General features: G+C 38.1%; 1 protein-coding gene across 1 annotated transcript in view; it reads right to left on the bottom strand.

Annotated features, from left to right (window-relative positions):
* Positions 1-3,004: 3,004 nt before the first annotated feature.
* The window catches only part of SH3BGRL2 (SH3 domain binding glutamate rich protein like 2), a 62,151-nt gene continuing 50,108 nt past the window's right edge, over positions 3,005-15,047 (bottom strand). Inside the window, exons 5-6 of the mRNA XM_073893525.1 lie at positions 9,078-9,158; positions 3,005-6,034 (exon numbers count right to left, since the gene is read on the bottom strand). Of these exons, the coding sequence (XP_073749626.1) occupies positions 6,023-6,034; positions 9,078-9,158 (93 nt within the window). The 3' untranslated portion in view covers positions 3,005-6,022. The remainder of the gene's footprint in view (positions 6,035-9,077; positions 9,159-15,047) is intronic.

Raw genomic sequence — 15,047 nt, 5'->3', positions numbered from 1 at the left:
AATTTAACATTTTACAGTGGCCACATTAAAAAAGGTGACATTTGTTTTACTATTTAATTTAACCCAATATATCTAAAATATTATCATTTAAAAATTATTTTTTTTAAAGATTTTATTTGACAGAGAGAAAGATAGCCAGAGAGGGAACTCAAGCAGGGGGAGTGGGAGAGGGAGAAGCAGGCTTCCCGCCGAGCAGGGAGCCCAATGCGGGGCTCGATCCCAGGACTCTGGGATCATGACCTGAGCCGAAGGCAGACGCTTAACGACTGGGCCACCCAGGCGCCCCAATATAAAAAATATTAAGATATTTTACATTCTTTCTTTCATAATAAGTCTTCTAGTACGCCAGGGTCCTTAGTCTATTAAAAATGCTGTCCCTGGGCAGCAGGAGCCTCAGAAGGCAAGACTGCATTGTAGTTTCTCATTCTTATACCCACCAGTCAGTTCACACACATGAAAACGTGCTATCAGCACAGCACACTGGATTATATTCGCAGACTACAGATCTAGCTCATTCAGCTTAAGGATTATTTAATTACGAGTATAGGTTCAAAACAATCTCCTATGACTTAAGTGAACTTTTTTCATGTCCTTTTCAGTGTAACATCATTTTGTCCTTGTGTGAGTCTATGACATGTTGGTAAACTAAGGAAATGTGCATATATAAACATGTAGTCTATATAAAGATTTCCTTTCGATAAAATTTTATAGCAGAAAACCAAATGTGACAATCTCCTACCAAATAACTAGAATTGATGAGCCTTAAAATAGCTTCAAAGAAAGAACCCTGCTAGAGCATAGAGGGTTTTCCAAAGTACATCTTCTCTGGGATAATATGCTGACAAGCTGAAAATCAGCACACAGTAAGAACACACAATAAATGCATTTATCTTTATTTTCTCCAAATAGAAGAAAGTTTCACATGCTTTTCATACTTCTGGAAATTGCTTCAGAAGATTTTTCTACTCTAAATATAGTTTCTCTTTAATAGTTAAATAAGCATTAACCGATAAAAGGTTAAGTATTAAGAACTTTAAAAATTAATAATTAAAAAACAGAACAATAGAAAAAAGGTAAGAGACACAAAGAAGAATTTCCAAATTCCTACTTAGGAATTACCATAATAAAACATGTTCAATTTATTAGTAATCAAATATGTGCAAAATGAAACCACAATGAGATACCATTTTACATTTTTCGGCTTGGCAAAAATTTGATTCTGATGATCCCGAACGTTGGCGAGGATCTAGAGTACTGAAAATTCTAGGATACCAGTTAAACTGTAAGCTGGTACCATGACTTTGGAAAACAATTTGGCCTTATCTGTTAAGAGTTGATAATGTGCTTTATTGTACGACACAGCAGTTCTATTCAAGGTATACATCCAGTCTTGGTTATGTGCACCAGAAGTCATATAAAAGAATGTTCATAGCAACACTGCCTTTTTCTATTTCAAAGAAAGATGCAGTTCAATATCCAGCGACAGGAGAAGGGAAAAACTGTGATACAGCCATACAATGAAGTAGTACTTAGCCATGAAAATAAACCAGGACATTTGTTACAAAATGATAATGCCCAACTGCAATGAACATAAAGTGACAGAAGAATACAGTTTATATGCCACTTATTATTATTATTTAAAGTACATATGATAAAGGAGGTAAAATGATAAAGGAGAGAAAGGCTATGATCCACAGAGTTCAGGAGAGGGGCTCCTACTCTCAGACAGGGATGGGAGAGGGCCCAAGAAGAGCACTCAGTGCCTCAAAGAAAAGGCAATGAGCTGGTGGCAGGCACACAGGGGTTTATTACTCTTTATATTTTAGTGTGTGTGTATAGATGTATGCATATATATTCCATTGCATGAAATAATTTTAAAGCCTGGAAGGGTTGTAACAAACAAAGATTACACATAACGTCTCTCCGGATGACGAACGGAGCGCCACGAACTGACCTCAACTCTATCATTCATCACTCAGCAGTAACTGCTGCCCCTGATTCTGTTTTTCTCCTTCTTCAGGATAGAGACTGCTGTCCTGCTCAGACAGTACCCATTACATTCCAGGAGCTCAACACATGCTTATTGAAAGGATGACCAAACCAACCTGACCTGCATTTCTAGAAGAACTAGGAAAACTGAAAATCTGGGGTATAAGTGGGCAGCGATTACCTGGCTTGTTTGGTTTCACAATTTAGCACATTTCCTTCAGACTTACAGCCTGTTCTCTTTTATCTCCTCCTTTACCCTCCTTCGGTCTTGGTGTTTAAGGTCTGAAATAGTTCAGTGACAAGATCAGCCTCCGACTCTGCCTTCAGAAGTGTCTTCTGTTTTCAGAGAGGGCTGCCTCAAGGGGGGCCCTGCTATCTAAGGGTGGCAGCTACACTGTACTTGGGTTTTTGCACCCAATTAAGGGAACAAATCCACCAGTCCATGGCTTCGGTGTACTCAGGAAACCACAATCATCTATTGGAACCCACGAAGGGAACCAGAGATTTAATGCTTCCTTGGCCCTGGTCACTGCCTGAGAGCATTCTGTGATCACCTCCAACACACATGCAACACAGGACCACATACATGTTTGTCTCCTCTAATGGGCAAATGATCCGTCCGCGTTTTTACAACTAATCTGCAGCATTCGGGTATGAGATTCATGAGTGGGAGTATAAGTATAACATCCCAACTAAACAGGAAGGTTTCAAGCAAACACAGAACTAAAATTAGAAAAGGTATTAAGATATGGTAGGGAACAAACACTCCATTTTCAGACTATGTGTTTTCTGGAATTTATTTCTCTTTATTTTTTTTTATTTTTTTTTTTAAAGATTTTATTTATTTATTTGAGAGAGAGAGAATGAGAGATAGAGAGCACGAGAGGGAAGAGGGTCAGAGGGAGAAACAGACTCCCCGCCGAGGAGGGAGCCCGATGTGGGACTCGATCCCGGACTCCAGGATCATGACCTGAGCCGAAGGCAGTCGCTTAACCAACTGAGCCACCCAGGCGCCCTGGAATTTATTTCTCTTTAATGCTGAATATAAAATCTGAGATTGCACCAGTACCTTTAGAGACAAACGCATACACACTGAAATCTAAAAACAATTGTGCACATCAAAGTGGGCCCTGACACTTAAGAAATGCTGTTAAATGAAAAGTATTTCTAGAAAAAGCAAAACCCTACATAGCAAAATCAAATTAAAAAAAAAAACAAACAGAAAGAGGCTTTGGTACCTTTCAATAACAGAAGACAAAAATAAATTTAGTTCATTATTAAATTCATGTAATACAAAAACAGCTAGGTGTCTGGAGGAAATCTATGAAACAGAAACAAATCTAAAATATATTAGAGCCTGAGAGAGAAAAAAATCTTCCTTTTCTCCTCTTTGATTTTAACAGAACACCAGAATTTGGAAAAATAAGTATTTCCCCAACTAAATTTTCTTTTGGTCTGCATATACCTAGCAGGATGGCACTCTGTATTTTATCTAATTTTAAACTGGCATAATTTTATTTTTAGCAGCACATTTCCTTTGTCCCAATAAGCCTACTACAGGAAATAAAAATTCTGTCATGAAATGCCTTTGATATTACATCTACATCTGTAACTCCCACCTAGTTCTTTCCTAGGTTTTTAAGACTGTGAATATTCAAATCTAAAGGCAGCTAGTTAAAGAAAGGAACAGGAAATCATTACATGTTTGGAATTTAGCTGGTAAAACAGTACAAGGAAAAGAGACAGCATTCTCTAAACACAATGTGTTCCCAGAGGGCAAAATGTCAGTACTCTGCAGAGCCTGGGTATTGCAGCAAATGCCACACAGTGTGCTTCTACCTCGCTCATAACAAGCACAGTACCAGCCAGGGCTGGTCTCTCCTCTTTCTATGCTGATTTTAAAATAATGATAATAATAATAATGAGCTGAGGGGAAGACGATGTCGACGATGTGTGACTGGTAGCAATTTAGCAAAATCATCCATCTAGTCTGTTTAGAAGAACCATTCTGGTCCTGCGATAACCACAGTAATGCAAAAGCTTTAAGATGAACAAATCTGAACAGCTATCTTTGTCTAGCAAGTATCATGTTGATCCCCCAACCCCAGAATTTAACTTGCAAGGCCTCAATCTTACCAAGTTGGCTCTTGGTGCTCATCAGCAAGAGCAGATTAAATGTAAGTTAGATCACTGTAGCATTAAATTTTTAAAATTGTTGTATCTGCAAATGAAATTCTAAGTCTTATCAGAAGACACATTTACTCAAACACAATATCCAGTTCAAAATAAAAGTTTCCTGGATAGTCCCTGGGATTTCTCAAATGGAATTTGACCTGGATCTTATTTAATGCCAACTAAGCAGTAATACCCATGATTTCACAACAGCTCTCCTTGGAGAGAAAACTGTGGATCATGTATCGGTTCCAGTCAAGTTGAAATCTGTGGCATGTTCTTCTTCTGGTTGTAGTCCTGGGCTGCAAATCTCAGGCTGGGATTTCAGCGCCCGCATTCGACCAGTCCTTCAGAGCGGTCGGCATTTACTTAGTGGAGGGTGAGAGAACACAGGGGACAGGGCTTTCATTCTTATGTCCTTTCAATTTCTTACATCCCGCTCAGCATCTGAACGGCAGGTCCAGCATCAAGATGCTGAGAAAAGCAGAATATTCTAGGCAACCCTCTAAGAATTTATCCTATTCAAGACTGTTTATGTATGGCAACTACAAACTCTAAAGACCATAAGCAGGGACAAGGATGGAGAAAAGTAGTCTCTGCCTGAAGGAAGTCGACATGTTCAGCATCTGGTCCAAAGGGAGTAGAGATTCTGCGTGCCAAGTACAATTCAGAGATATTCTCTGACAGCCCCTTTCTCAAATACACTGCTCTGAAAGCTCACTGGTATCCATGTATAGAATGGGAACAGGTATCTGCAGTACTCTGAAAAATCTGGGACTGTACATTGGCCAGAAATAAGAGCAAGCTGTTAGAGGTCCGGTGAAAAGCAACCGAGGAAAAAAATGAAACTGTACCCCAATATTAGTATCTTTTCATATGCCTCATCAAGGGCTCACAAAAGATATCTAACCAAGATCTTCCTTTCTCAAAAAAAAAAAAATATATATATATATAATCCATTCACAAAATAGAATAAGCACCTGTTAGGGAAGCTGCATTTAAAAATATGTTACTTGTGCATAAATAAGTTGCTAGAGCTGAAAATCCCTTCAGATAGGAGTCAGATCATTTCCCTCTAAATTTACTATCTAATTAGTTCACCTCCTAAAATATACCTTTTACGCTGTCTTTTACATTTAAATGAAACTTTTCCCTTGCAAGAGATGAAGAACGCTTTCTTTTCCAAAACACCAACTATTTTTAACCCTGTAACTTGGTCCTGATCACACATGTTGCGACAGTGGTTTTTGGAAACATCTGTAGGAGTCTGGAGGATTTATGGAATAAGAGTGTCCACCGCCAAAGGAGGCTGGAGCATCTTTTTCTACAGGTGCTATTACAAAGCACTAGAATAGTGATGGTTGTGACTTTTGCAGCAAAAATCTTCAGCCCTTTGTCAACCAGCATTGCTTTTTTTTCTGTCTGATCAAAAGATTCTAAGAGTCTGGCAAACTAATTTCAAGGATACAACCCAGGCCGCTTAAAGAGAGGCAGGTCTGAGCAATACTGGCATCAGCTACAACCTAGGGCAGATCCAACATTTTCCTTCCAATGGTGCTACCCATTTATCTTTTAGTCGTTAAGGAAGCACACCTGTAACAGGTTAGAGTACCTCCAGGTGAATGAGGCAACTGCAGGCAACCCTGAAAATAAGAAAAAAACCACCACAGTCCTGATTTGGTTTAAAGCAATCATGCAATCCCATTATACCCATGTCTTCCAAAAACACCTTTTCCATGGCAAGCAAAGTTACTGATGATGCACGTGGCTTTAGTCACAGTGACGCATTAGGTAAGCAGGTGTGTGCTGAGTACCAGGGGGCACTCCAAAATGCATCTCCGTTATCTTCCACTTGTCTTCTCTAAGGTTCTGCCTATTAATTTAAAAAAAGAAAAAAAAAAAAAGGTCAGCTGTTGCATTGGGTTGACAAGAAAATTCAGCCTGGCGATGGTATTTTAAATGTCAGGAATGGAGATGTTGGAAATCACAATAAATCACCCCCATGTGATTGATGACAGCAAATCCTAGGTTCCAGGAGCAGCACAGATTTCAATCACAGCCACCCAACCTGCCAAATGTCAAAGTGGAAAGGAAGCCACATGTTTCCAATGACTGTTGAGACTCCTCTCAGAGGCACTGTTCCCCTCGTACCCAGGCGAGTGGGGTGTGTGTAGGTACTTCACTTGGGGCCTATGGAGGGCAACCAGAGCTGAAGAACAGCACCAGTATGGCCAAAATTCTTGGTAAATAAGCTGCTGCCCCAATTCCCCCAGGGCCACCTCTGGTCCTCCTCCCAGGAAAGCTCCATGTTTCAGCCACTAAACAGATACCTGCCATGGCGGGGTTTGGAGGGGGGGACTTCCGAGACATGCTCAAGCTAGCTCTGGCTGGTCAGTGCCCAGGATCTACTAGCTGTTACAGTATTTCGAATATCACCCCTGAAAGGCAGGGATCCCAAAGCAGAAACTTCTGCTCCAGGCCCTGATTTAAGTCTAACTAAACAACAAACTTGATGATTTTCTACCTGAAAATTATTGGTGAAAAGGCCTCCTTTTCTCTTAGGTATGTACCATGGTGGGTTGGCTTCTACTGGCTCCAACCAGCCAAAGGAGGAAGTGGGCTCCCCCAGGATTTCCATACTTTCAATTTCTTGAGAAAAGTGAGAAATCTGTATTTTAAATATTAGCAACCCATTTAAATTCTTTTCAAAGTTCTGTGTAGGAAGAGATGCATCCAGAGCCAATGTGGCCTATAGGCCACCATTTGGTGACCTCTTATCTTCCTCTGCCCTGTCCATTTTTGAGAACTGCCCAGAGTCTACCTTATACCTGGGCCTGTTGGGCTTGTGAACGCTCTTCTACCATCTCTCTACTCTCTCCTCACTGTGTATGAGCAATTACAGATGCTAATGGTGTTTATATGTTTGTTGGCAGGCTTTCTAGCCCTACTGTTTATGTACGTATACTGCAGAGAGTGAGGGAAAGGAAAGGAGAAAAGGGGGCTTCCATCTTTTAGTACATTATACATGGGAATACTCTGTCTAGGCCTTTGAGTGTGGATTGTGGATACACACTACCAAGGTAAAAAAATTAGTAAGTGGGGGGGGGGGGGGGAAGCTGAATTGCTCTTAAACATATTTTCACCTTTCTCCTATGCAAAGTGTTAGTTGCTATTAACCCTTACAGCCCTGAATGATTCATGAGAGGGGGTTGCACAAACACTCTGGCACCATGGACTTCCACTCTGGTTCCACTGACTTAGGGGCTGGAATATGGTGCACTGAATGGGTGGGGTTGCCCAGAGCCTTTAATGCCCTTGGAACGGTCTACTGAAATCAAGTAGTTGTCAGTGGCATCAGAAGACCAACTTTAATACTGTGACCACAAGTCATGTGAAAATGCATATTTTATGGATTATAGGCTTCCTGGGAAATTTATGAGAGAATAAATATTTTTAAAGAGTAAAAAAATCAGCCTTCAGAGTCTCTAAGGAATCTACATCTTCAGGGAAAAATGAGAACAAAGATGGCAAGCACACAGTATCTTTTTTTTAAGGTTTTTGCATAGATAATGATGTCCACTAGATTTATGCATCCTTTAGATTACTCCTACCCATGTTTTTTCCAGGTCTTTGAAGATAAATCTGGATTGTTTAATATCTTTGGATGAAATATGTTATAAAAATACTACAATTTTCCTAACAAGTATTCCAATGTTCCATCTTTATAAAAATAGTTGTAAGAACCTTTAAATATTATATGTGTGGGTTTTGCCACTGTTTAAAACATATGCATGGAAACCACCCACAACCATCTGTGGACTTAGTAATGTAAAAACAAAGCAAGATTTCACATCAGCTATGAACTGCGGGTGCTGGTGTATAATTTATTTTACTGATAGTCTCTGCTTTCCTCCCATAGGTGTTCCAGAAATGGTACAGATCCTTAGTCTCAAAAGACCTATTGCTGACAGACATCAAAGTACCCAGTAATGTACTTTCATTTCAATTCAGTGTTAAAAATAGATACTTTAGAATTCAGTTTCAATTTGAATTGAATATATACAACTGCCTTGTATATAAAGATAACAAGAAAATACCCCCAAAAAAGTTAATATGCTTATCTCTGGGTGGTGGAATTTTATTTTCTACTGATTTTTATTTTCTACTCTATACTTTGGTATTTTCCTAAATGAACCTTTCCTAAATAAGGCTACTTTCATAATCAGAAGAAAATAATATTTTTAAAGGGGGAAATAATCAAAATATTACCTTATTTAATAAAGAAATTCTGTTTTTTATTTTGAAAGTGAATCTATACGCTTCACAATAATAATACATAGAATACATATAACTTGTAATAATACATATAACTTCTGGTCTAAATATTAGAAAAGCTTGAGCCTTTTATGTTCCATCGAAGACATATAACATAATAAAGTAGCTTCAAAAAACATTTTGATTTAGTTTAGGAATTATAGTGTTTTTTTTTCAAGGTTGACCATTTATTATTACAGACCATCTCCCTTCCAATGTAAAGGAATTAAATGTGCAAAAAACCTTAAAGATATAGCTTTGATTCTGCTATTTCAAAAAATGTAAAGTAATGTAAACTTGCACTTTAAAACAGAAAGCACGTACTACCTTAAATTCTTCTTGGAAGAAGGGGGGGTGTAGATTTTAAATAAAATAAATGATAGATAAAAATAAACTCTAATATACAACAACTGAAAATTGGAGGAAAATACCCTGGGCTTCTTTGTGCATTTTTACACCGGGCAGTCACTGACTGTGCATTTGAGCGAGTGAAATTTAAAAATTTAGGAGACTTACACATGCATTCCTCTAACACCTTCAATCTCAACCCCTAGAGACAATTCAAGAAAGATGAATTTTAAAACAAGAAAAGATTTACCTACCTTTGATGCCAATCGTGGTTTCAGGCCTAAGAATGAATAGACCGTGTTGCTTTCCTTTGCTTCAAAAAAACTGTCATAATCCTAGAAAAAAGAGGAAGAGAAAAGAAAAAAAAAAAAGCAAACAATTATCAGTATTTGGTGCTTTTGAAAAATTCTTTATGGAAACAAGAAAATGTACCATTGCAACATGCAGGCCAGGGAAGGGCTACATAAATCTACTGGATTTGCTCTGCTTGAGCATAAAAATTTCTCTGAGGATGACGATGCGTGTACCATGTTTTTAATGCAAGGCCTGTGATAGGATTAAAATGTAAAACACTGACAAGACCAGTGAAATCGGAACACGTTCCCTTTCCCTCTTGGGCCAAACTAACATTTATTTGTGTGAAATCACTGTGATCAAAGATTTTACTTCTAGTGCTTCAATATGAAAGGCTGACTCCCAATTCCATTCTTTGTATTTTGTTATCTAGGGATTTAAAAAAAAAAATCACTGGGTAAACAGAAAGCCATAAAAGTCTCCATGTGTCAGTACAAGTGCTTCTATTCTGCTTTTGAAGTTTTCCACATTATTTCAGACTATGTCTTCAGAGAGAATAAAAAGATCAAATAAAACCTAGAGGAAACTATATCCTCTGTAACATTTATCTTTGCCTCAGACACAGAATCATTTTTTTCTTCACACTTTCACAAGAGAGACCAACAAGGAATTCTGGTCAATGTGTTCATCAATTGTTTCTTTTCAAATGTTTGCCTAGATATAACTCTATGGTTTCTAAGCTGAGGTAGAGCAGTCTTAAAATTTGGTAGAAGTCCCTTTGATCACTTTATCCGAAGGATAAATGTAAGCAGACATTGATCAGAATCATTTGTAGCCATTTGCTCTGTGCCAGGTGCCTTATAATCAGTACTTCATTTAATACCCACCACAGACCACCAGGTTGGAGACTGGTTTGGAGCAAAAAAATATTTTGCCCAAACTTAACAGGCAATCCGTGAAAGAGCTAAGATTTGGGGCCAATTCTCATTGACATTGAAATCAATGCTTTTTGGACTCTGTGATGCTTCTTGGCCAAGAGGAAACCAGGTATAGGGCACCCTGTATATCAGTCACTGAGCCCCAATGAATCCGCTGCCAAGCTGAGCCAATGGCAGCATAAATATTTTTGAAACCTGTCTAGGAATCTAAATGAGAGTCCATGACTTAGAGAATGGAGATTTGCTTCTGGCAAAGGATGCCTCAATGATGAAAAAATCTTTAAGTTATTTCACTCTGTATAGAGACTCTCTTGTTCAAATGCTTTAGCAAGTTGAGTCTCATGTGGTTTTGAAGGTAGCTTGATTTTAATTCACAATCATCTCAGCCTCGGGCCTTCAACTCCCTGCTCCTTCCATAGATCTTCAGGTGGTAGCTCCCTCTGCAATTTAGGAGCAGGCCTAATACGGTGCACCACCAGAGAGAGCCTTCTTGACCTGATGAGAAGGAGTAACCATCTGAAGAGGGAGGCTCAGCAGAAAACGTACTTCAAAAATGGCCTTTTAACCTTTTAAGCTGAAATCTGAAGGGGGAGAAGAGTTGACCAAGCAAAGGGATGGGACAGGGGCATTCAGGACAGAAAACAGCACTGATGAAGAGGGAAGCTGGCAAGTCTGACAGGGACAAGCATATGCCAGACTGTATCAAACCAAGAAAGAGATTTGAATTTTATCTTAAGTACAAAAGGAAATCATGTACAGGTTCTGAGCAAGGGAGCAGAATGAGCTAGTTTCCCTTAAGAAAATATTTAAGTTAGGGGCACCTGGGTGGCTCAGTCGGTTAAGCATCCACCTCTCTTGATTTCGGCTCAGGTCATGATCTCAGGGTCCTGGGATCGAGCCCCACATTGCATTCCACGCTCGGGGGGGGCGGTCTGCTAGAGATTCTCTCTCTTGCCCTCTGCCCCTCTCCCCTGCTCACATGTGCACTCTCTAAATAAATGGATAAAATCTTAAAAAAAAAAAAAAGAAAGGAAGGAAGGAAGGAAGAAAGAAAATAGCTAAGTTAACTGTGTGGAGAATGGCTGAGACAGGCCAACGAGAAGGAAAGCAGGGAGACAAGTCAAAAGAGTATTGTGGTAATCCAGGTAAGATGGTGGCAGCCTGAACCTGACCAATGATAATGGACACAGAGAAAAGTAGACAGACTGGAGATAGATTGTGGAGGAAGAATGGATCATACTCAACTGTGGAACTGACCTTTGTAACTTGACAGGAAAGACCAGAGAAAAAGCAGATGTGAGAGGAAGGCTGAAGCTGTTTCAAAATGTTCAGTTGGAGCAACTGTATGAGACATCTAACTGAAGAAGATACCAACTGGGCAGCTGGAAGTTTCTAGTGACTCTAGGATATTACAGATTTCATACAATTTTATGGAAAATTTTACAGTTTTTTATAAGAAAAACTATGTCACAAATAATACAGGTCTAACAGAATTTAGGCAAAATCCTATGAACTGAAAATGTTGTTACAAATATTCTTTGCAACAAAGGTATTTCCAAATAGTTGAACGCCATTTCACTGATCTGGGTTCAAGAAATAATCCTGTTCAATGCCTACTTTCTCAGTCTTTAACATCACTATGGCTAGGGGGCTTCTTACCTGAATATTGAATTGGATCCTCCCAACAGTTTAAGAAATTGTCACTTCAGGTAATTAACTCCTTTCAAAGCAACGTATATAAGATTTGGTAATTAACTTTAAAAGTGGAATAATTTAAAGTCATTAATTTTTAAAAATGAATGTTAGACTAGTACCTGACACACACCAGGTTACCAATATTTGTCAAGTGGATGAATGAGTTGTGTTTGCCAATTAATGACTGATGTGTCATGTTTTAGGTAATCTCATGCTAGTAACATAATCTGAGTAACGGGTTTTTAAAAATTAAAAGAAAAAATTTATTTTTTGATATTTAAAAGTCTGATGAATCTCAAAGTGTAAAAGGTTTTGTTATTTTTTTGTCATATTTAGGCAAAGAGTAGGTGGTCGATAATTTAAAATCTAGGATTTCTTACTAGTTAATCCCTCCTTTTAGAGATAATAAATTAAATAGTATGACTGAAATAATTTAAGTGTAAAATTGTATTAGAAATTTTAAAATCACATCCTATTAAGATGTAAGTTCTTATGGCCTTAAGCATTCCCCAATAAAAGAGAAAGATCTGTTTTCTTATCAAGTTCATTTCACTTATCAGGCTTCTATTTTTAAAAATATATCAAGGTTTGTACTGCAAAGGTTAAAAGCATTGTATTTTAAAAACTCACTATAAAGCTTCAAAATAGGCTTGCCGAATTCCTTATAGTCAAAGACACTCTCTCTGAAGTGTCCGTAAATACACATCTGCAAATTATACATTTCAGCACAATCAACCTTCTGTAACTATACAATATAATGATCAGTTAATATTACCTTTGGAGAAGAGAACAAATATACAAGGCATATTCAAGATAAAATTGCCCAGTTTCAGAAGCTGGTACATTTGTATTACATATAAGACAAAAGATGAAAACTCACTTTGTTTCTAGTGCTATGAAAAGAGAAATTTCTGGACTACGTAGGTATCAACATAACTGAGCACTATTACTAATGGAACATCTATCTAACTGTTGCAGTTTTAAGAAAAATAAAGCAAGCTGAACAGCCGTTAAGAAGGAAAAAACAAAAGCTTCTGTCACCTATGCTTCTGTTTGCATTCAAGTGAAGACCAGTGTCAGAAAATTTATAAGCTCATGATAAAATCTACAACAGGTAAAGTGTACAATAGCCTCATTCTTCCACAGAACTCACATAAGCACATTACCCGTACACCATGATGAGACTATTATGGACTAGACAAGCATTTGAGACAAAGACCTTGAAGTTCTTTGCCCTTTCAGTGTTCCCTAGGAGAACCGTGAGGAAAACCCACAGCAGCCACGCTGCTACGCTGCATCGCTTCCCACACTACGTCAATGAGAATTAAGTGACAGACCCGTATTATTTCTACATGCCAAGGGCATATCCAAACAGGAGGCTGTGGAGAATAAAAACAATACATGGCTTATAAGGAAATGGTGGCAGCAATCGGTCCTAGCTGAGCCAAAGCAAATTTGGTTTACCCAAAAGAAGAAAAAAAAATCTTAAATTCTTTCTAAGATGATCAGTGTTACTACTGCTGCAGCTAAAAAAATGAGCAGAGGCTCCTTCTTAAAATTTTTCAAGCCTGAGGGTAGCCTCTGAGCAGAGTATCTTGATGCAGTGGTTAAAGACCATGAATGCTATGTTCTATTTTATAAAATCTTGGTATAGAAGGAAAAAATAGTTGACAGTTCCAATCTTGGTAGGGTATGTAAGATTCTGAAACAGCTTCATTCAGCAATTTCTATGCCAAACACCAAAAATATGGGTAAGCCCAAAGCTGAGGATTTTAAATTCCTAATTCCTGTTTAACATTTCTGACCATGCTGGTACAAGATGGCAGAGCAAGCACATGTATCTACCCAAGCACCAAATGAAATTGAATGGAAAAAAAAAATTTTGTGTTAAACATAGGAAAAGGAACCAGCAATAACATTTTAAGAAATACCCAGAGTAGTTAAGAGGCTAAAATTAATTAAGAGAATCTCGTGGATATTTACATTTATGTCATTCTCCTTTAAGCCACAGGGATTTAGTAAAATAGGATAATATACCCCCCTCTATGACTGCGCACACAACTAAACAGCTCTATAGAGATTAGCATTTATAGGTTTATAACAAAATAAATGTTTATATATTATATTTTATAATAATTATTACAGTCACAGAGGAGAATGTGACGTATAAACTTTAGCAATGCTGTGTGTGTGAATCAACATGGGGGAGAAATGAGAGAAGCTATTAAGAATGCAGATTTCTCTTCATCTTTCAAAGAAAAACGTGCTGTCTAAAGCTTTAAATCCAGGAATATAGGCGCAGACTGATGATAACTAAGAAAACTACAAAGCAGAACCTCACAGGAGAGGCTATGGCTTGGGAGTCCAAGGGAGGGCACAGATAGCCGGGCAGAGGAAAGTGACTTTTCACTTTTGACACTCCTCTATTGTGTTAACATTGATAGTAATAACATGGCCTTAGTGTCTTAACAGTTTTGTTTTCTTTTCATTAACTCTAACTGCTTAAGGCTCAGAAAGAGAAACATTTTAACCGAAAGAAAACCTCCAGTGTGGACCCTATTTAAGATACACCATGAAACATGCAACTGAGGCAGCCTGAGCCTGTCTGGATGAAGGTTTTCAATATTCACGGCACAAGCCATCGTTTTCATGAAAGACACGTCCCAGGGATTCATCACTGTAGAATACTGCAGCAAACATCTCAGTGAGGTGAAAATGGGAGATTAAACATTTATAGACGGAAGAATAAAAACTACAGTTATATAAAAGAGAGAAAACCGCAAAGAATATCTAATTAAATTGTTATGCTTCTGGGCATACAGCTGATCAGCAAGTGATAAAGAGGAATTTACATCACCCCTTCCCCACCACTCGTTTTTTTCCTTTCCTAGTATCTGTGAGGATGTCATATAAGATTATTTACAGTAAAACCATCTGAAGAAGATTTTCCTTGATTAGATAAGTTATCTTTTAGACAGGAGGCCTTGGAATACAGATCTTCAAATTCAAAATTAAGTTTCTTAAGAAAATTCTACCTGTAGGATAGGTGAGTTTCTAATAGAGGTGATTTTCCCAATAGATTTCATTGTAAAATTTAGAAGAAGGTTCAGTGAGCTTCCTTCTTGAGACATTTAACTGACTTTTCGTAATAAAATGGGAATGCAAATGCTCAGAACTTTGACAAGGCGGGACCCAACAGAATAGGTTAGCTACCTGTTCAGCTGAAAACATCTGTGTAGCTAGTCACCCATTCACATAACCAATTTTTGGTAAGTATGTTCTGGGTTCCTAGCATTA

This window comes from Callorhinus ursinus, unplaced genomic scaffold (assembly GCF_003265705.2).
Source record: "Callorhinus ursinus isolate GAN/ISIS: 27379988/994484 unplaced genomic scaffold, GSC_fseal_2.0 scaffold6, whole genome shotgun sequence".
In the NCBI taxonomy this organism is placed as follows: Eukaryota; Metazoa; Chordata; class Mammalia; order Carnivora; family Otariidae; genus Callorhinus; species Callorhinus ursinus.
This window is presented reverse-complemented; position numbering and strand designations above follow the sequence as displayed.